The sequence below is a fragment of the Camelus bactrianus genome, chromosome 9 (genome assembly GCF_048773025.1).
Source record: "Camelus bactrianus isolate YW-2024 breed Bactrian camel chromosome 9, ASM4877302v1, whole genome shotgun sequence".
In the NCBI taxonomy this organism is placed as follows: domain Eukaryota; kingdom Metazoa; phylum Chordata; class Mammalia; order Artiodactyla; family Camelidae; genus Camelus; species Camelus bactrianus.
In genome coordinates, this window is record NC_133547.1 from 17,269,711 (window position 1) to 17,290,853 (window position 21,143).

The following is a 21,143-nucleotide window of genomic DNA, read 5'->3' on the forward strand; positions in this document are numbered from 1 at the left end:
GGTGGGACAGACGTGCATGGTTTTTGCTCTTTAGGTACTGTTTGAAATTTTCACCATGTGGATGGATTACTGAAACAAAATTTCAACGAAAATGAGTAGAGTCCAGCTGCATGTGAACATTAGACTCATTAGGCTCCTCAGAGTGTAAAACAGAAATGATCCCAGGAGAAAAGAGGCTTTTGGCAGTGGCTCAGGCCCTTGTTCGAGTTGTATCCACCATCACTGACTTCCTGGGACTCATTATCTGTCCCGGAAGGAAGCAAGGGGTAGTCTGCTTGGAGTTTTCTGCTTTTACACGTGTTCTGAGGATGCCAGGCGTTAGTTTACCCCTGGGATCTGACGTCTCCTCAGGACACCAGAAAGGATACTGTGCAATTGCATTTCTCCCTGGTGTGTCACCTTCCTGGGTTGTGGTTTTGTGGGTTGAGTGGTGGCAGGGAGTTGGTGCGTGTGTCGGTCCGTGTGAATCCTGGGACGGCTTTGAACGTGTGTTTCCCCCCTTTGCAGTGAACTTGGAGACCATGTGTGCTGACGATCTGCTATCAGTCCTGTTATATTTGCTTGTGAAAACAGAGATCCCGAATTGGTAATCTTTTTTTGTTAAGATGCTTTTTCAAAACAGCAGCCCTGCACCGTGATTGTTGTAGTGCCCTTCTTGGAAATTGAGCCCCCCTTCTGAGCCTGGTGCCGTACCCGCCCTGCCTTCGTTCTGCAGGGGCTGCCTTTCAGTCCACTTACAGACGGGGAAACTGAGGCCCAGAGAGCTTTTGTTTCCCATTTCTGGAACGCGTGGCCAGCCAGTGGCTGAGCCGGAGGCTGACCCCAAGTCTGTCTGTCTCCAAAGCCCATCCTTTTCCCACAGAAACCCAAGTTCACTTTACAGTAACCAGCTTCCTAAAAACGAGCCTATTCCAAGACAGTGACAAGGAGCTTGACTGATTTTCCTAGGTGTGCACCCGCTAAATAGAGATACGGAAGCAGCCGTAGCTCCCTGTTGCTAAGCAACTTGACGACCAAGCCATTAGCCTTGTTTCCGCCCAGGTGTCAGTTGAGTCCACAACAACGGAACGTTCTCCTTCTTTTCATCAGGATGGCAAATTTGAGTTATATCAAAAACTTCAGGTTTAGCATCTCGGCCAAGGATGAATTGGGATACTGCCTGACCTCAATCGAGGCTGCGATTGAATATATCCGGCAGGGAAACCTCTCCGTCAAGCCACCGGTAAGCTCTCCCTCCTGCCCTTTTCCTTGTGGGTGTCATGGCATGTGTGATGGGGTTCTGAGGGTGGTGTTGGGGACGGGCATTCATAAACGCTCTCCTGAGGACACAGGGCCTGAGCCCTTTGAGGGCTGCGAGGCTTCAAAGCTGCCCAGCAGACTGAAAACCTGGCACCCAGTTGGTTGTGAAAGTTGGCGGGGTGTCCTTGGCGCTCACGTTCCCCCCACTCCTGCTGCATTAATCCTTGTTGTCCTCAGAAGCACACGGGCAGGAAGGGAAGCTGGGAGCAGGGACCACCATCAGCAAGAAATGAGATTTTTGTTTGTTTGTTTGTTTTTTGGGGGAGGTAATTAGGTTTCTTTACTTATTTTAAATTAATTTTTTATTTTATTTTTTAGTGGAGGTACTGGGGGGTTGAACCCAGGACCTTGTGCATGCTAAGCACATACTCTAACGCCGAGCTATATCTTCCTCCAAGAAATGTGATTACTAACGTCTGCAGCTTGAGGACTCAGTGGCCCTCTTACTATTTTCTTGGTTGGGGAGCTTTGGCTGGCGGAGGCAATCCTTTTCCCACGAGGATTGTGAGACCCTTAAACCAAGGTTGCACTGCTGGCTTATTTCACTGTGTACTGACCAGCAGAACATGAGCGTCCTCACAGAAATCACATAGTTGAAATCAATCAAGTGAAGAGATTTCTGTATGAAAAACCAAGGGTCCTGAGTATTGGACATTCACTTGATCTGAATTTTCTCCTGATGTTAGAAGCTCCTAAGTAATGATGCACAGAAACATCTGGAAAAGAACATAGGCCTGCCCAGAGAGGGGCCCTCGGGTACAAGAAGTTTCCCTGAATTCATTCATTATTAACATGTTTGTGTATTTTTCAGTTTTTTTCCTATCTGTGTATACTTTACATCATTGAAGTGATATCGTAGCTAATCTTGTATACTGCTTTTTCCCCCAAAAAAGAATAGTTTCATTTTTTTTCTGATGAGAAGACTTCTATTTGCTTCTAAACAATATTTGAAGCATATAAAGTTGCAGTAGAGACAACAAAAGCCTCTCCTGAACTCACTAGCTGGGGGTGACTTTTATTAACACGTTGGTATATGTCTCTTTTTCTGTGCTGATACAGTTGTATTTTTATCCAGAATTTGAGCTTATGCTGCACTTGTTGGCACGCAGCCCGACAGTATCAGGGCACTGGCTGAGGAATTAAGTTCTGTTCTTGTCCAGGGTCTGATCTGATCGCCCTTGGAATGTGGCTGTTGGCCAACACGTTTTATGGCGGCGGTGGGGTCTTTCATTCAGTGATAAAATTTAAACTGAAAACAAGCCAAAAATTACAGGGTTCTTTCTTTTCACTAAACAGGCAATTGAAATTCATGGTATAAAACGTCCTGCATCTGGACGTCTCTGTTTCCTGGTTCCCTGGTACATCGTGCATGGCTGGGTGGCCGTTAGCTTGGGTGGGCACAGCCCAGGGCGCCCCTCTTGACTGGGCTGTCAGACCCCGGTCCTGCCTTCCCAGATGGTCTGCCCAGACTTGGGGACAAGGTTTCATCATCCTTACGGCTGGCTGCTGAGCTTGTCCCTTGGGTCTTGAGTGGGTCAGGCCTGAGAGACGCCCTTTACCTTTATTGACAGAGCAGGTATGGTGGCTTCCCTGTCTTTTGTGACACCCGCCCTGGGATCACACCTGTGGGGTTGCCCCTGCCTTAGTGCCGTTCCATCTAGGGACGTGCGAGGCCACGTTTCTGTGTTGGTGGTGTTTCCTGGGCAAAGAGCCCAGGAGTGTCTCCACACAGCAGGTGAGGTTTCTGAAAAGCATTGAAGACTAAGTGTTAATTAGTTAATTAGACTGTATTTTACCATCAGCTCTTCGTAAAATATAATGTAGTTTCACAGAAATTTTTTCCCCAAGACATAATTATACTTGAGATGACCATCAACGTTCTTTAAGCACGTTCATAAGTAAATGCAGGGGACAGGGCTGTGCAGGCATTAGGACGGACATTGGAGAGGAGGGGGAGGCCAGGACAGTCCAGGTTTTCCATCTGGAGGACGATGGTGTGTGCATGCTGTATTCCACACTGAGATGCCACATTCACACACACTCACACACACCCCCCAGATCCTAACACCAGAGCCCCACTCCCCGGAGAGGCAGTCGGGGCACCCCTCTCCCAGCCGGGTGAGGGTCTGCTCTGCAGCTCAGAGAGAGGGTAGAGGCACCGCTGGTCCTAATTCCATGGGAAATGGCCAGGATCGTTCCTGGGTCCTCTGTTTTCAAGGATCTGCACTGACAGCCCGGGGCATGTCATATAGCGGATTGTCGGGTTTTCCTACAGGAGTCTGAGGGATTTGGCGACAGACTGTTCCTGAAGCAGAGAATGAGCTTGCTGTCTCAGATGACTTCAACTCCCATTGACGGCCTGTTTCAGGTAAGACACCAGGAGGCCCCGTGGGCCCAGCTGTGTGAGGAGTGCTGCCTCCTTCCTTGTCTCTTGTCTCTCTAGAACCCATCAGGGCAATCTGCGCACTTACACGTGGACATTCATTTTGTGCTCAAGTGGGTGGTAGGAAGGCTGAGGTCTCAACGGCTGCTCATCTCCCCTCCTGTGAGCTATGCTGTAGCCCCACTGGCCAGCACAGCCAAGGCACCAGGCCTCTGCCAGGGCTGTCCTCCCTCTCCATTCGGCAAAACACAAGTTGTTCTTTAGGGTCAGCTCAGTGGTGCCTCACGGGTGCCTCTTCTCGGCCCCAGGAGCCCGCATTACAGATGGTTGTGTGAGTGCACTGGGCAGGGAGTGTGGCACCTGGTGATGGCTTGATCCCCTGGTACCTGCAGGCAGCTCCCTTCCCAGATCTGATTGGTTGCAGGGAGGCTGGTGCGGTGCCCTGCGAGGTAGCCATCAGGAGGCCAGTGGGGCCAGAGTGGGTTCTTTGCAGGGTCCAGAGCTATGAGTCCCCCAGAACATCTCACTCCCTGAGGGGAACACCTTCATGAATCACAGGGGTGAGCCCTGTACATTTGTTTGTTGACAGGGTCTCACGCTAATTGTAGCTGTTCTGCAAACCAAGGCTCTGTTAGTTACAGGGTCAAAATCCACACCGAGGTTCAGGATGTATTGCCCCTCAACTCTTGCTGTTCTGGAAATTTTGTCATTTTTTTTTAGTTACGGAAAATTTCTAACATTTACAAAAGTGAAAGAGAATAGGGTAATGAATTAACTCCCGTGGAGCCATCTCCCAATCTTGTTTTATTTCTGCCCCCACCCACTTTCCCTCTCTGTCCCAGTTATTTTGAAACCAGTCCCAGAGAGCAAATCATTCCATCCACCCACACATGGATGTGTGTTTCTGTAAGGACACACAAAAATCCACACCTCAAAGGGCGAATAGTCCCTTAATATCAATAGTGTTTTTGATGTCGCTTTTTAGCACATCGCAGCAGGTGACCAGAAAGAAGTGGAGAGACTTCTGAGCCAAGAAGACCAAGATAAAGATGCCGTCCAAAAGATGTGTCACCCCCTGTGCTTCTGTGATGAGTGTGAGAAACTCGTCTCCGGGTAAGAGGGTCCCGGGCAGGCTCAGTGCCGGGATGTGGGGGACTTTGGGCCCTGGACGGAACTTTTCCACTTGTCTGCTGTGTGATTTTGAATGAGGAACATATCCTCTCTACACCCTGCTTCCTCTGCTGTGAGATGGAGGCTGCACCTCCGTCTCTCTTTGGAGAATCAGTTGGGATAAAGGTCATAAAAGTACCTGGCACACCGCTGGCCTGCTTGCCAGGGTAGGTGGGCAGAGGGCCTGACCGAGCCTCGGAAGATGGGTTGTTTTAGGTTGGGAGGAATGTCAGCTTCTCCCAGTAACCTTTTTGGCTTCCCCTTTGTCAGGCTATTTTGCTGGGTGTCAAGGCCTAGTGGGGGTGGGGCAGGAGGAGGGGCACTGGAGCTGGGTGCCTGGTCCTCACCCTGCGGAAGCCAGGCTGATGCTCTCTGGGACACTGTGGAGGAGGCCAGCTTGGATCACACACACCCAGAGATCTGTCTTCTCGTCCCAGGACCCACAAGTCCATTCCTAGGGTGTATTTTGCTGAGCCTTCTTTCTGTTTTAGGAGGCTGAATGACCCCTCAGTGGTCACTCCGTTCTCCAGAGACGACAGGGGTCATACACCACTCCATGTGGCTGCCCTCTGTGGTATGTGATCTTGTGTTGGCCTCTGTGCGATCAGGGCAAAGGGATGGGGCCTGAGGGTGGCCCCGCAGAGGGTAGCTGACTGGGGGCGATGGTGTCGGGTGGTAGAAGGGGTTGAGTCATGGCCCACCCCCCGGGGGCCTCTGTATGCTGCCCCCAGGCTGGACGAGCACGTATCTGTGCTCTTACTGTGTGGACGCCTGACACTGCCCCTGGGCTCGTGGGCCTGCCAGGAAGGGCTTGAATCCGAGCTGTGAGAATGTCCTCAGAATTGGGGTTCTTATATCCTGCTTTAAAAAGTTAGCTGTCTTTCAGGGTGCACATTAAAAAAAAAAAGTGCCCATTCAAGGTAGAAAACACAGACGTCTGTAGTATCACCCCTCCCCGCCCTGTCGTTTTGATTTATGACTGAGGTTTCAGCGTGCTCCTGTGTACGTGTAGAGAAAACATATGATACTGCGGGGATTGTACTGCTCTGCTGCTCTGGTCGGTGCTTTTTTTCACTTGGCAGCATGTAAGAACATTTCTCCACGTCAGTGTTTTTTTAATGGTTGCACAACATTCCTGTGAACTGATGCACCACGGGCTGTTCTGTGGACGTCTGAGGCTCTTTCCTCCTACCTTCCGTTGCTGGGATGTGGGCTGCAGCCGAGTCCCCTCCAAGGGCCACCCCAGAGCATTCTGAGTCTGACTTGAACTTAGCTCTGGTTCCTCTCAAGCAGAAAAATGCCTCCTGGCGTGTCTCGTGCCCTGGAATGGGAGAGTGGATAATGTCGCAGCTTCACCTGCAGGATTTGGGAAGCACCCCCTGTCTTCCCTTCTGTTCTGTAGGGCAGGCATCCCTCATCGACCTTCTGGTTTCCAAGGGCGCGGTGGTGAACGCCACGGACTACCACGGCTCGACCCCGCTTCACCTTGCGTGTCAGAAGGGCTATCAGAGTGTGACGGTGAGCAGAGCCGCCCCCCTAAGCCCCCTCCGCCGAGCGCAGGCTTGGCCGGGCCGGGCTCTGCGTGTGGCTTCTCAGTTGTCCTGGCGCCTCCTCTGCTCCACGCTGGCTCTGCCGCTGCCCCGCGGGAAGGACTGGGGTCTCAGGCCCTCCCCAAGGGTCTGCTGGACCAAAACTGTTAGGTGTAGATTTGAAACATCATGTTAATTTGGGGGAAGGATGGTGGGGCTTTTTAATCTCCAGACTTCTCATCAGGAAGGATGAGAGTGATGATACAATTTTTTTTCCTGCTTTTTAAAAAATGTTTAAATTTATTTTAAATAAAAGTATAGTTGATTAGGGTAGGGGAGGATGTAGCTCAGTGGTAGAATGCATGTCTAGCATGCAGAAGGTCCTGGATTCAATCCCTAGTACCGCCATTAAAAAAAAAAAATCAATAAACCTAATTACCTTCACCCCCACCAAAAAAAAAAAAATTAAAACTACCAATGCCTGGATTACCCCAGCCCTATTACCCTATACTTTTAAATCAAAAGTATAGTTGATTTACAACGTTGTGTTGGTTTCAGGTGTACAGCACAGCGATTCTGTTATCCATATATACCTACACACATTCTTTTTCAGTTTATTTTCTGTTACATGGTTGATGCACCTTTAATTATAGTGTTAAGTAGATGAGACCAGCGATGTCCCCCTGCAAGACCCCAGGCCACGCCACTGAGGAGGCGTGTGCCTGCACCCGGGCTCGCTGGTGCTCACCTGGTCTCTCCTCTCCTCAAGCTGCTGCTCCTGCACTACAAAGCCAGCCCTGAAGTGCAGGACAACAACGGCAACACGGCCCTGCACCTGGCCTGCACGCATGGCCATGAGGACGTAAGTGGCACTCACTGTTCCCAGGGTGGCCGCTCTGACCCTCCCTCCCTCCCTCCCCCGTGGAGAAATGTGAATTTCCGATTAGTTGAATGTCATGTGTTACGTTGACAATGATCTTGACAATGATGGGAGCATTTGGTGGGCAGTTTTTTTTTTAATGAAAACATTCAAAAACTTATTACAGATGCTGTGTTGAAACCGCAGAAATCTGAAACTTAACTGCCCATTGTCTTTTCCTGAGATTAAATGGTTTTCACTCATCCCTGCTTCCCATCTGCTTCCTACCTCTGTTCACACTCAGTTTCTGCATTTTGTATCTTTATGGTAACATCAAGGAATTTTATCATTTTCACTTAGTATTTAACTCCATGTTTGTGTGTGTCTGTGTGTGTGTGTGTGTGAGAGAGAGAGAGATTTCCCCCCCTCCTCTCCATGGTATATTACAGGTAGATTTATACTGACGGATGGTTCAGGCTGGGTTAGGTGGGGTGCATGGGTGGTTCAGTGATAGAATTCTCGCCTGCCAGGCTGGGTTAGGTAGTTGTGTGAACACGATCACACCCCACACGTTTTTATGCAGTTTACTGTCGTAACTTAATACATCGTGGACATCCCATAGGTCAGTAGATGTTGATCTGGTTCTGTAATCACTGCACGGTAATCTATTGCATATGTTTTGTCGGGGTCCCTGAGAACACTCCCCAGTACAGTGATTCGGGCTCACAAGACTCAGCACAGAGTTGTACTCAGAGCTATGATTTATTGCAGTGAAAGGACTCAGAGCAAAACCAGCCAAGGGTGAAGACGGGAGGAATCAGGCGCAGGCTTCCAAAAGTGTCACCCTGTGGAGTCACATGGGACATGCTTATTCCTCCAGCAGCCAGGCCTAACAGCACAAGTGAAGTGTTTTCCGCCAGGGAGGCCCATTGGGGACTGGGTACCCAAGATTTTTGCTGGAGGCTGGTGGTGTAGACACCCTCTGCCTGAGCATCTATCAAAATTCCAGACTCCCAGAAGGGAAGTGGGTGTTCAGCATAAACCCCCATTGTTGCAAAAGGAACTTAGATCCATTAAGCCCCTCTTATCGGTTATGGGACTCTGGGCACACTCCCCAAATCCAGACTCCCGAGGAACACCCCAAGTCAAGGGCCAGCCTTGCTGGCAGGCCTTTCAAGGGGTAGGGGTCTCTGGCCTGCTGTGGTGACCCGTCTGCACACGGTATGTCACAGTTTATTCAGCCATTTCTTATTGATTGGTAGTCGGGTTCTTTTGAGAAAATGATGCGACCTGATCAGGTCACCTGGAACCCTGGAGATCTGACTCTCTGTTAACGGCACGTCTGCTTGGCCAGTGGCGCCTGGATTGTATGGGGCTGTGGGGGCTGTGGCGTGCGCAGAGCTGCCCGAGGCTAGGCGTGGGACTTAACGGTGGCATTTCCCATTTTGTCTGCAGTGCGTGAAGGCCCTGGTCTACTATGACGTGCAGTCGTGCAGACTGGACATCGGTAACGAGAAAGGAGACACCCCCTTGCACATCGCCGCGCGCTGGGGTTACCAGGGCATCATCGAGACATTGCTGCAAAATGGAGCGTCTACAGAGATCCAGAACAGGCTGAAGGAAACGCCTCTCAAGTGTGCGTTAAACTCAAAGGTAGCCTTTTTCACCTTGAAGCAGCAACACGACTCTTAGAAAAAATCAACTTCCACAGATTAGGTCTTGGCCAAGCTGTTCAAACTGTGCGTTAGTGTGCGAGGCTAGAACTTGGCCTGCACCCTCTCTGCTGCATTTGGGACCCGGTCATTCATGGGTTTTACATATTTACATTATTCTCAGCTTTAGTGGTGGCTTTTGTCAGTGTTGTGCCCAGAGCTGCTCCCAGCAGAGTTTACCGCGGCCTCTGAATGCTGCGGATTTATGAGCAAATGGCAGCGGCTCTGGCCGGGAGGAGCAGGGACCGGGCGTGGGAGCAGGACGTGTCCTGCTACTTCACTCTTAGCTCCTGAAGTTTAACTTGGCTGAGCTTGAGCATCACCGGGTATAGTTTCCTTCATAAGTGCTTTGTTAAGGACCTACTCCTCTTTTCCTGCTAGTAATTTCGGGAAACACATAGCTCTGGACAGCATGTCGTGACGGTACCCACCTCGTGAGCGGTGGATGGGGTACGCAGAGGCCGGGCCTCTGTGCCTGTCTCCCAGCAGCAGCTCTGGTGAAGGGATGCCTTCAGAGACGCGTGTGGCCAGCTAGCCAGAGGGCGCATAGCGCCACGTGCAGTGGACGTCCAAGGTCATCAGACCGATGTGTCCAGAACATCCCAACTAGAGGCTCACATAAGTAATTCCAGTTTCTAAAAATTGAAGTATAGTCGATTTACAGTGTTGTGTTAATTTCTGGTGTAACAGCATAGTGACTCAGTTATACATATATATTCCTTTTCATATTCTTTTTCATTATGCACTGTTACAAGGTGTTGACTATAGTTCCCTGTGCTCTACAGTAGGACCTTGTCATTTACCCCTTTTATACACAGTAGTTAGTATCCGCAAATCCCAAACTCTCAATTTATCCCTCCCAACCACCTTTCCTTTCTGGTAACCATAAGTTGGTTTTATGTATCTCTGAGTCTATTTCTGTTTTGTAAATAAGTTCATTTGTGCCATGTTTTTAGATTCATCATATAAGTGATATCATACAGTATTTATCTTGCTCCATCTGATTTATTTCTCTTAGCATAATGCTCTCCAAGTCTATCCGTGTTGCTGCAAATGGCATCGTTTTATTCTTTTTTATGGCTGAGTAGTATTCCGTTGTGTATATGCCACATCTTCATCCAGTCATCTGTCCGTGGACACTTAGGTTGGTTCTATAAGTGATTCCGTTTCAATACAGGCCTCCAGTCGTCTCCCTTGGCACAGGTCCTGCTTTCTGCCTCTTCATGTTTCATTGGCCCCCTTTAACAATTTCCAACTCTGTTCTAGAGAGTTCTTTCAGTTCATGTCTTCTGCTAGGAGTGGCACAGGTTTTCCTTTTAAGCTGCTTTATTGAGATACGATTGACGTACAAAAAGCTGTTCATCTTTAATGTATATGACTTGATGAGTTTGGAGCTAAGTCCACGCTCATGAGACCAACACCACAACCCAGGTGTAAACGTGTCCATCCCTTCCAAAAGTTTCCCACTGCCCTCTTTTTTTTTTTTTAAATTATCATTATTATTTTTTATTGTTGTGTTACTATTTTGTTTGTGTGATAAGAACACGATATGAAACCTATGGTAGCGCGGTTTTTGATGGTTTAAATCCCTGCTCGTGACCTGGGGGGCCCCAGTGGTGTCGCCCGTGTGCTCCTGGGGTCTTGGCTTTGTAGCAGCCAGAGCCTCCAGACTGGCTGATGCCATCCTTGGCCCAAGATGCCCGTGGCGAGCCTGAGGGCACCTCTGCACTGTAGCTTCTCCCAAAGGCCCTTCCAGAGGGAGATGTGCAGACGGAAGGGGCAGACTTGCCTTCTGCTTTCAGCTCCGGCTGCTCCTGCCTGAGGCCCGGGACTACAGGCGGAAAGGTCACATTTTAAGCCTGAAGGCAGACAGCCCGGGCTGGACGAGGCAGCCTTTGAGTTCCTCTCTGTGCCTGGCCTTGTCTTGTCCCCTGAGCCCATTCCTGGGAAGCACCAGCTCCTCCTGTAGGACATGATCAGCATGGCCCCAAGACGGTTCCCTGTCTCCCCGAGGGGGCAGACGGTTCCCTGTCTCCCCGAGGGGGCGGCTGGGCTGCGGGGTGAGATGGGTGATGAGGCTTTGGCAACCCTCACTCAGGGCTTTTCCCGCCTGCTTTGTCCTCCTAGATTCTGTCCATAATGGAAGCCCATCACCTGTCCTTCGAGAGGAGGCAGAAGTCTTCGGAGGTGAGTGAGCGGGGCTGCGTGTATCGGCCGTGTTTGAGCGCAGCCTGTCTCTGGCCCTCACCTCTGTCCCGGCGTCCGGCTCCCTTGCCGCAGGCGCCCGCGCCACCCCCTCCGCGCCCCGTGGACTCCGTCAGCCAGGGGTCCTCCGCCTCCAGCTTCTCCTCCGTGTTGGCGAGCCCCAGACAAGAGGACCCCAAGAAGGACTTCAGGGAGGTGAGGCCCCCGGATGGGAGGGCGCGGGGGAGGGGGGCCCCTGTGTTACGGGGGCCTGATGAGGGCCGCCCCGTCGCTGGGACAGCCGCGTCTGCTGTGGCGGAGGTCAGTGCCCTGGAGGGGAGCCCGGCCAGCCTCAGCCTGCCTGCCTTTCATGGCCTGCGCCCTCCGCGGCTCTTTGCTTTGTGGATAGTGTGTCTGTGTGTGTGTGTGTGTGTGTGTGTGTGTGTGTGAGCATGTGTGTGGGATGGGATGGAGGAGCATTCCAAGAAAAGTACAAGTCGAGTCAGTCACCCAGAGGTCCCCTGCTGTAAGACGGTTTTACAAAGTAAATTCTCTGCCCTTCCCTCCCACCTCGCCCGCACCCCTGTTCCCCTGAGGTGTGTCGCCCCTGACTGCCTGCAAAGTTATGTAGACGTTTACACGTACTCACACGTTGCGTTTTGTAAAAGCGGATTTATAGCCTGTTTTGTTTTGTTTTTCCATCTAACCTGCCATAGAGCCTGTCCAGTGTCAGTCACTGTGCAGATGTTTCCCCATCCCTTTGCCCGTCCCCTGTGGGTGGGGGGCCCCTCCTACCCCGCCACCCCCAAGCCATGATCTGCTCTTGGAGGGCCCAGTAAGCTTAGCTTGATGCAGAACCACAGCAAAGGAAGCTGAGAGACATGCTCTGGAGTCTGACGGAGGCCTGGCATCGTTCCTAGGGGTGTGGGGGCATCCGCCCCGGTGGTCCCCGCCAGTGTGGACAATGAGGGCTGAATAGATGCAGCTCTGGGGGTGGCCACCCTCTTAGGAAGCTCTTGTTCTTTCAGGTGGCCGTCATCCCACGGTGGCACATGAATGGCAGGTCATTCTATAGACCTTAAATGGATGGGTTCCCTGCCCACTAGCCCCACCCTGCAGGCCCTGTCTGGGCAACTTTAGGGATGTGTTTGAAAGGTACTGAATGAGATGTCAAAACTCCACAAATCAAGACACAAATGAAAGCTACTAGGTCTCCAGGATGGTGTTTTTTAAATTATTGAAACTATTTTCCTAACATTCTTTTTTCCTTTTATCAAGGTAGAAAAACTTTTAAGAGTGGTTGCTGATGGAGATCTAGAAATGGTGAGTGTTTAGAAGTTCGCATAAAACAGCTTGCTCTCGGTTTAAACAGCTGTGCCTGGGTCTCTTGCCTCCAGGTGAGTTCGGGGCTGTGTGGGTTCTCGTTCAGTCTCACACGGAAAGGGTGTATTTTATATAAATAACTTGATGGTGGGAGGTGACATTTCCCCCTATGAGTAATGAGGCAGGCGGAATAAAGCCTGAGAGCGAGCCTGTCCCTGCGTTTTGGACATTCATGTTCCAGGAGGGTGGTGAGATGTGGGCAAGAGGGCCAGCCTGTGTCTGGAGGCACCGAGAGCAAGGCGAACAGACAGGGTTGGGGAGGGGCGGAGATGGCATTGGTGTGGCCCTGCCGAAGCTGTGGGCGGCTGCGACACCCTGGCCAGGAGGCTGAGTCTCAGACTTGGGCTTCCAAGGAGTCACGAGCAGGTGTCCGGATGAGATGGCACTAAGGTGTCTGTTGTAACCCTCCCTGTCAGGTGTCCGGGAACATCTGTGGTGAGGTCACTAAAGCCTCCCGTGGGCAGTTCCCCTGGCTGGCCTGTGGCTTCCTGAAAGGAGTTTGTTATGTCTCCCACTTTAAAACGGAGGAGTAAATGAGCGCTCACCAGGTTAGGAGCTCTGAGTGGAATGGATTTACAGGAGAGCTTCGCAGTGATGTGTTTCAAGAGTGCTTTTCTCGGATGATTGAGTTCAAGGCTGTGGACAGAAATGACTGGGATCTGGTTGTAACAGCCTCCGGGGTGTGAAGACTTGGGATGTAGCTTTCAGTGTGTTAGCTTTGGCCCAGGGCTGCTGTTCCTCCATCAGCTTGGCGGGCGGTTACCCTGAGGGGAGGACGCAGGTGTCTGGACCTGGCTGGTGCTGGTTGTTCCCTTGGTGAGTCCAGCCCCAGGGGACCCAGCGTTCTTTGGGGGAAGCAGAGGAGGAATTCTTCTGGCTCCCCACCCGCTGCAGTGAGAGCCGATGTGGAGAAGAGAATGTGACTGTCCCTGTGGCAGGACACATCTCTTCCCCCTCCTGTGGGCGGGCCAGGGGGTCAGGCCACTTGGGGAGGAGAGGTGAGAAACGGCCGGTGCCCTGCGGTCCCATCCAGACCCACCTGCACATGTGAGAGCCTCCAGCCCGCTGCCCGAGGCCGCCGCCCGCATCTCGTTCCTTCTAAGCACCAAGAGGAACTGCCCTCGGTCCGGTCTGTCCGGATCAGCTTGTTCGGTGAGGCCTTTGGTGTTTTTACCCTGAGGAGCATCTGTTGTCAGACGTGGAAGGGACCAGGCTGGGGGAACGTCTGTGGTTGAACAGAGTCCTGCTTGCAGGCATAGGCTGACTTCCTCAGTGCTCGGAACCAGGCCTGGAGGTGTTTCTATATTGTTTTCTTTTCTCCAAATCTAATAAAAAACTAGAAATTAGTCTTTCCTGAAACAGGAATCTGATCTGTTTGGGGTCTTTTCAATGCTTTCACCGGTGGGCCAGGGCAAGTGGAAAGGACCTCCGCGTGGAGTCAGAGAGCCTGCATCTAGGTTCGGTCACCAGTTACTTGTAGCCTTGACCGAGTTGTTGGCCTCTTGGAGTGAGTTACCTCCCCCAGCTGTTGAAAGCAGACGGCTGGATCGTGTAAGAGGAAGTGCTCATGAGATGCCCCAGGGCCAGCAGCGCTCTGCCCCTTTTTCAGATAGAAGAAGAGAATCATTCTCTGCAGGAATGGTGGCTCGACCTGGGAATGTCACCACTGAAAGGAATTAGAGAGGCTTGCTCGAGCGCAGGTGAACCCTGGAATCCTTGAGAGGGAGCTGCAGTCGTTTATAAGTCGTTTATAAGTTACTTTGGTGGCTGAGGAAATGCAGGTCCTGATTTGGGAACAGTTGAGAGAGAGGGGGGGGAGGGGGAGAGAGAGAGAGAGAGAGAGAGAGAGAGAGAGAGAGAGAGAGAGAGAGAGAGAGTGTGTGTGTGTGTGTGTGTGTGTGTGTGTGTGTGTCCGTGTCCATAGCTTGCAGCGGAGCTGCAGGATGAGTTTTTTCAGACCCTGTTTCTCTGTACCTCCCGACCACAGGTACGTTACCTCTTTGAGTGGACAGAGGAGGACCTGGATGAAGTGGAGGAGGCTGCTGGCGCAGTGGATGTTGAATTTTGTCACCCCTTGTGCCAGTGCCCCAAGTGTGCTCCAGCTCAAAAGGTTTGGCTTTTCTTCTGTTGAAGGGTGGGGGTGGATTGTCCTTTTTCCCCTTAGGCAAGTTATCTGCGTCTCAGCCAGCTAATGACCAGGCATCTCCTGAGATACGGTGGGGAGTAGCCAGCTCAGGGCAGGGGAAAGGGGACACGTGTGCAGGATCCGGCTCGGGCCGCCTGCTTTCGGAACAAGGCAGGTCAGGGAGCAGGGCAGGGACGCGCTCTCAGGCTTAGTGTCTGAATGGCTCTCAGGGCCCCTGAGTCACAGGGCAGGAGCTTATGAACAGACGTGCCAGGGGTCTTTGTCCTCGTGGCCCTGGTGCCCCCAGCAAGATCCATTGCCCGCTGCCTTTGCTCACATTGGTGCACCCGGCTGCAGGAAGACCCTCCCTCCAAGAACAGAGAGACCCCTGTTCCGTCTGCTCCGTTTCCCCCAACAGTAATAGCTTGCAAAACCACGGTACCGTATCCCAGCCAGGATATCAGCGTGGTCACCGTCCATCCGCCTCACTCGGGTTTCCCCAGGTTTACTTGTGCTCGTGTGTGTGTGTGTCTGCATGTGCACGCATGCACACATGTGAGTATTTCATTCGACCCAGGTTTATCCCACGTGTAGGTGTGTGTATCTGCCACCACCTTCAAGGTACAGAACCATTCACTCACCACCAGGAGAATCACTCGCGTCGCCCTTTAAAAGCCACCCCCACCTCTCTCCTGGTCACCCCTCCCCACCCTCCCTGACCCCCTGGCAACCACTAACCTGTTCTCCAGTTCGAGAATTTTGCCGTTTCAAAACTGTTGTATAAATGTGATCACACAGCCTAGAACCTTTGGGGATTGGCTTTATCCACTCCGCCTGCTTCCAGCTTGGTGCGTGTCATTGACGGTTTATTCTTTATCGCTGAGCAGTGCTGCATGGCGTGTTGGTGCCATGCTTTGTTTAGCCTGTTTGACCTGTTGAAGGACTCGGGGTGGTTTCCCGCTTTGGGGAACTTTTCAGCAGCAGCATGATGTGTACATTGGGATATGCAACTTCTGTTCCGTCCCCAGGCCACTGGTTATGTACCATCCAAAAAATGACTTCCCTTGGGCGGGCTGCTGTGGAAAACAAAGGGATTAGAAAAGGCAGGCGCGGTTCCCAAGGCCGTGATGTGGAGCCGCACCGCCCACAGGCCTGGCCAGTGACAGGGTGTGGCTGGAGGTGGTCACTGTGTCCCTTGTTGTCCTCGCCACTTACCTGCACTCTGTCCTCCTCCACCTCCCGCTGCATTAGTTGTAACAAGAAACTGAGTTACGCGTCACAGTGTCTGTCGAATTTATTGGATCAATTTATGTTCCCTGCTCTTTTAAATCCTCTTTATCTTTTTTCTCTTTTTGTCATTTCTCAAACAGACGCAAAACTAAACTGCTTCATACTGTGATTAAATTAAAACTATCCCCACCCCCGCACCAGCCCCATCCTCTGCTAGCCCAGGGGTGCGTTTAGAGTGAGTTTGTTAAAAAAAACCCCATCCTGGAGTATAACTTATACCCAGTAAAGAACATCCATTTAAGGTGTACAGTTTGGTGAGTTTCCACAGATGTGTAAACCCACGAAGCCATCCCCACAGGCAAGATGCAGAAGGTTCGTACCCCCTCCAGACCGTCCCTGCCCTGCTCTCAGTCCCTTCCTCGTCCCTCCTGCCCCCACCCCGCATCCCAGGCAACCACTCATCTGCTTCAGTCATTACAGACTCGATGGCATGTTCTAGAATTCTGTGTGAACGGACCCACACAGTACACACTCTTTCCTTCGCTCAGCAGAATGTTTCTGCAATCGTGCTGGCTCAGTTCATTTCTCTTTATGGCGGGGCAGCATTTTGTTGAGTGTACTGTGATTTGTTTATCTGTTCTCCTGGCTTTGGCTTTGTGAATAAAGCAGCTGTGATTATCATGTGTACAGGTCTTCGTATACACATATGTTTGCTTGAGTGATGACCTTAGGAGTGTAACTGCCGGGTTATACAGGAAGTATATGCTTAACTTTTATAAGGAACGGCAAATTTTCCAGAGTGATTGTAGCATCGTTCGTTCCCGCCAGCAGGGTGTGCGAGTTCCCCATCCTGGTCAACATTTGCTATTTTGACTTTTTAACTTAATTCTGGGCAGTGTGCAGTGGTATTGCCCTGTGTTCCCAATCCCCTCCCCCAACTTCTTTGTTTTTGATTTTTGGGGTGTCAATTACATACAGTAAAATTCATCCTTTAAATTGAGCATAGTCTTTTTTTTTAAGACGATTACATTTTCAATCATCAAAAAGTGAACTAGATGACCCAAGTTTTAATCCTTGATCGGTCACAGAAAACACTGACATATTAATCCCACTATCAACTGTATGATTGATAATGGAATGGAATGTTTGTTTTTAGTTATACTGGTTTATAAATCAGTTTTGTTTGCCCTGCTAGTTTCTGATTGATTGTTTTTATATCCGCATGATCGATTGTAAAACCACTGTGAATGCTAAGGAAGTTTCATGGTAAAAATGAAGGTGAACTATGGAGATAAGCAACAAACAGTTGTGTGGGATTTGATAAGCGAATTCGTGGCCGGGTAACCACCAGCACGGTCAAGATACAGACCGTCTCTGTCACCTGAAATATTCTCTCCTGAGCCTTGGAAGTTTTCCCCGTCCCCTGCTGCATCCCCTGGCCATCACTGTTGTCTTCTGACACTTTGGTTTTGTCATTACTGATTTTGATTTGCATTTCCCTGACAACCAAAGATGTTACTTTTCTGTGCTCATTGACGGACCATTCAGCTGTCTTGTGAAGTCTTTTCAAATCTTTTGCCTATTTTTTTTTTAAAAGCTGGATTGTCTTTTTGAGTTGCAAGAGTTTTTTATTTTTTGTTTCTTTAAAATTCCAGTTGGCACAAGTCCTCCGTCAGATATACATATGGCAAACATTCTCTCCCATTCTGACTTGCTTTTTCATTTTCTTAATTGCCTTTTGCAAAGAGCAAACATTAAAAATTTTCATGAAATCTAGTTTATCAAACTTTTCTTTCATGATTTTTGCTTTCTGTGTCTTATCTAAGGAATCTTGGCTTATCCCAATGTTGCAAAGATCTTTTGTGTTCACTTCAAGGAGCTTAATAGTTGTAGCTTTTACATTTGGGTCTGTGATGCATTTCTTGGTGGTGTGTGGTGTGAGGCAAGGGGGGGGGGGATGTGCAGTTTTCCGTATCTGGATATCCAGTTGTTCCAGCACCATCCATTGAACAGACTCCCTTTCCTGTTGAATTGCCTTGGAATCTTACGGTATCATTTTAGGGGCCTTGCTTTCTTGAAAATGCAAGCTAATCCTGTGATATGTCATACCTTTCTTAAGTAGTAATTCACCTGTGGGCAACCCGATTCAGGATCCTGCTGTGAGTCCCAGTTTGACAGAGGGGCCGTGGGGGACTGACAGCTTCAGTTCCTTCAGCCGGGTTTTGCAAATACTAACATTTCCGTTTCCACCTTCTGCACTTACTAGAAGCTGGCAAAGATTCCTGCCAGTGGGCTCAGTGTGAATGTGACCAACCAGGATGGCTCCTCCCCACTGCACGTGGCTGCCCTGCACGGCCGGGCGGACCTGGTCCTCCTCCTCTTGAAGCACGGTGCCCGGGTGGGGGCCAGAGACGCCAGCCAAGCTGTCCCCCTTCACCTGGCCTGCCAGAACGGCCACTTCCAGGTCAGGGTTCTGTCTCTGGGGTAGAGTGTACACGGTTAGAACCCCGCTCGGTGGGAATGCTGCAGAGGGATAGGGGTTTGGTGGCCAGCCTAGAGGACGGGCACATTTCCTTGCTCCCAGCCTTGAGATCCTGAGATCCCCACGGCAGGACCACTCAGCAAGGGAACCCAGGACCCTGGGCCTTCTGGGGGTGGAGCCAGCCCCCTCCCACTGGCATTCACGCCTGATTCTGACCCTGGCGGGAGCTGTCGCTCTCCGACTCTTGGGTGTTGGTCATCCAGGGCCCCAGCCACATCTGACCACCTCCACGTTCCTGCCGCCCTTGTCTGTGCCGAACGGTTTAGTATCTCTCGAATTTTTCATTTTCCTTATTAGGTCTACTGTAAGCTTTTTAAAGACAGGAACCATATTTCCAGTACCACCTAGCACAGTGCTGCAAACATCATTGTCCCAGCATGTAAAACTGGAGTCATCCTTCCAGCTCTGCATGGAGGAGATACAGTGATTCAGTGAAAACATCCGGTGCCTAGCACATTGCCCGGCGCACAGAAGGCCCTCAGCAAATGTTAATTCCTCCCCCAGTTGGTCTGCTTTCTCCTGAGGGTCACACGTGTCTAAAGAGCCTTCTAGATAAATTTAGAGAAAAGTCAAAAGATTGTCAAGTTACAGGATTTCTCTCCGACAATTTTAAAGTTGACAAATTCTCCTCTCCGGGCTAGGTGGTGAAGTATCTGTTAGATTCTAACGCAAAACCCAATAAGAGGGATATAAGTGGAAACACACCCCTCATTTACGCCTGTTCCAGAGGCCACCACGAGGTCGCGGCCCTGTTGCTGCAGGTAAGGGCCCCCCAACCCCGGAGCTGCCAACAGGGGCACAGAGGGGAGGGGCGGGGGCGGGAGGATTTTGCGTTAAGCTGGCCCCGGGACGAGGAACTTCGCACTGCGTTTCCATGCAATGACCCTCTGATGGGAAACGGGGTCTCAGCATCTGTGCTGCATCAGATTGATTTTGCTGAAGGTTGGGACCTGGCCTCACTCACCAGGTAAGTTGAATTGTTACCTGAAGTGTGAGCTGAATGTCCTTTGTCACTGCTACTTTCCCCCCCCTCTCTTGATGAAGGTAATCTGTGTTGATTATACAGAAGGGAGAATTTTAAAAGTAGGGAAAAAACTCAACTTTTCCGTAACCCTTTTACTCAAAGGCAACTAAGTTTGGTGACTTTTAAAAAATGGGCATAATTTAGATCAGTATTGTCTTCTATCTTTCTTGTTTTCACTTAATGTAGAACATTATTCACTTTACTCAATTTTTAATGGTTGCATAATTATGAATGTACCATAGTTGTTTTCTCCTTTTTTTTAATCTGTTTCTGCTCAGTACATTTAGGTGACTTCTGTTTTTTTTTCCCTGCTATAGTGATAAACACTGCAATGAATATCTTTGTACACAAATCTTTTTTTCTCGGTATTACTTTTACCCCTGACGTGTTAAGAAAAATGTCAGACATACAGGAAAGTTGGAAAAACGTTACAGCGCACCCCCATCGAGGTACCACGTTGATTGAGCACGGACGGTCTGTGGTGTCCTCACTGTGCTGCTTCCCTTCCCAGCACGGGGCCTCCATCAACGCTGCTAACAGCAAGGGCAACACAGCGCTGCACGAGGCTGTGATAGAAAAGCACGTCTTTGTGGTGGAGCTGCTGCTGCTGCATGGAGCATCAGTTCAGGCCTTGAACAAGAGGCAATGCACGGCTGTAGACTGTGCCGAACAGGTGAGCGGGAGAGCGGAGTTGCTGCGAGCATCCCAGGCTCCCTGAGAGCTCACCCGGATTCCTTGTGTTTAAGCCAGGTCCGAGGGCAGTAGCCAGACCTTGGATCTGCTGTGCCAGGCTGAGCTGGGGCACGGGCAGGGACTTCTGCCGCTATGCTTGCACACCTGACCTGGTCCTTGGTCCCCTGGTCAGTGGCGGCCTGCTCAGGGAGCCAGGGGCCCGTCCTTCAGGGGTGGTTTTCAAAGGCCAGGGTAGAGGTGCCCCCCGACCCACTGCTGGCCTCGGCACCCTGGTCTGGGCCGCTGACAAGCAGTCAGGCCCTCGCGGGGAAGGAGCAGGTTGAGACGGCATTCTGGTCACACCGTCCCTGCACTGGGAACACAGCTGAGGTCTGAGCAGCACAATGGAGGAAGTTTGTTCAGTTGGTGAACAAACCCTGCATTCCGTAAGGAGAACTGTGATGAACAATTTACAGGTCTTGCAGCGCGTGGACCTGCGCAGTGAAGGGGTGAGGGTACAGTCTCCTCCTCCGGGGGAGGAGCTAGCTCCTTACTGCTCCTGTTACCACGTGGGAGCCTTACCTTGTTTCCTACTCAGGTGGACGACTATTAGGCTGTTAAATGACACTTACTGACAGGTTAAATCACCATGAATGCAACCTACGGAGAGGCTTAGTATATTCATTTCTAATTTTCAGTGGCATTTAAGAAATGTTAAGAACAGAACTGAAATATTTTAAGCTTTCAGTTTAGCACTTTCTCTCCAATGATGACAGTGAGGAATCTCGTTTATTGAGTGCTTACTATGTGCTGGGCCCTGGATAACCTCATGATAACTCTACAATAATAGAGCCTATTATTGATCGTCAGCCCAGCTGCACAGAGCAGTGAGGCACGGGCCCAGAGGCCTAGGAGAGGGCAGAGCCCGGCCCCAGAAGCAGGGCTGATCTCCAGCGCTAGGCTTTATGGCCTCGAAGTTCTGTCTGTAGTTGAGTCTTAGCTTTGCTGCCTGGCCATGCAATTGACATTGA

General features: G+C 50.7%; 1 protein-coding gene across 4 annotated transcripts in view; it reads left to right on the forward strand.

Moving 5' to 3' along the window:
* ANKRD27 (ankyrin repeat domain 27) overlaps window positions 1-21,143 on the forward strand; it is a 42,943-nt gene that overhangs the window by 18,091 nt on the left and 3,709 nt on the right. For 3 of the 4 annotated variants that reach the window (XM_010950030.3, XM_074369852.1, XM_074369851.1), the window contains exons 11-24: window positions 508-586; window positions 1,090-1,222; window positions 3,575-3,667; window positions 4,668-4,795; window positions 5,344-5,426; window positions 6,255-6,370; window positions 7,151-7,243; window positions 8,696-8,893; window positions 11,080-11,352; window positions 12,415-12,459; window positions 14,507-14,629; window positions 18,141-18,338; window positions 19,058-19,177; window positions 19,952-20,113. In XM_010950030.3, coding sequence (XP_010948332.1) covers window positions 508-586; window positions 1,090-1,222; window positions 3,575-3,667; window positions 4,668-4,795; window positions 5,344-5,426; window positions 6,255-6,370; window positions 7,151-7,243; window positions 8,696-8,893; window positions 11,080-11,352; window positions 12,415-12,459; window positions 14,507-14,629; window positions 18,141-18,338; window positions 19,058-19,177; window positions 19,952-20,113 — 1,844 coding nt within the window. The remainder of the gene's footprint in view (window positions 1-507; window positions 587-1,089; window positions 1,223-3,574; window positions 3,668-4,667; window positions 4,796-5,343; window positions 5,427-6,254; window positions 6,371-7,150; window positions 7,244-8,695; window positions 8,894-11,079; window positions 11,353-12,414; window positions 12,460-14,506; window positions 14,630-18,140; window positions 18,339-19,057; window positions 19,178-19,951; window positions 20,114-21,143) is intronic. The other variant, XM_074369853.1, reaches the window with a different exon arrangement.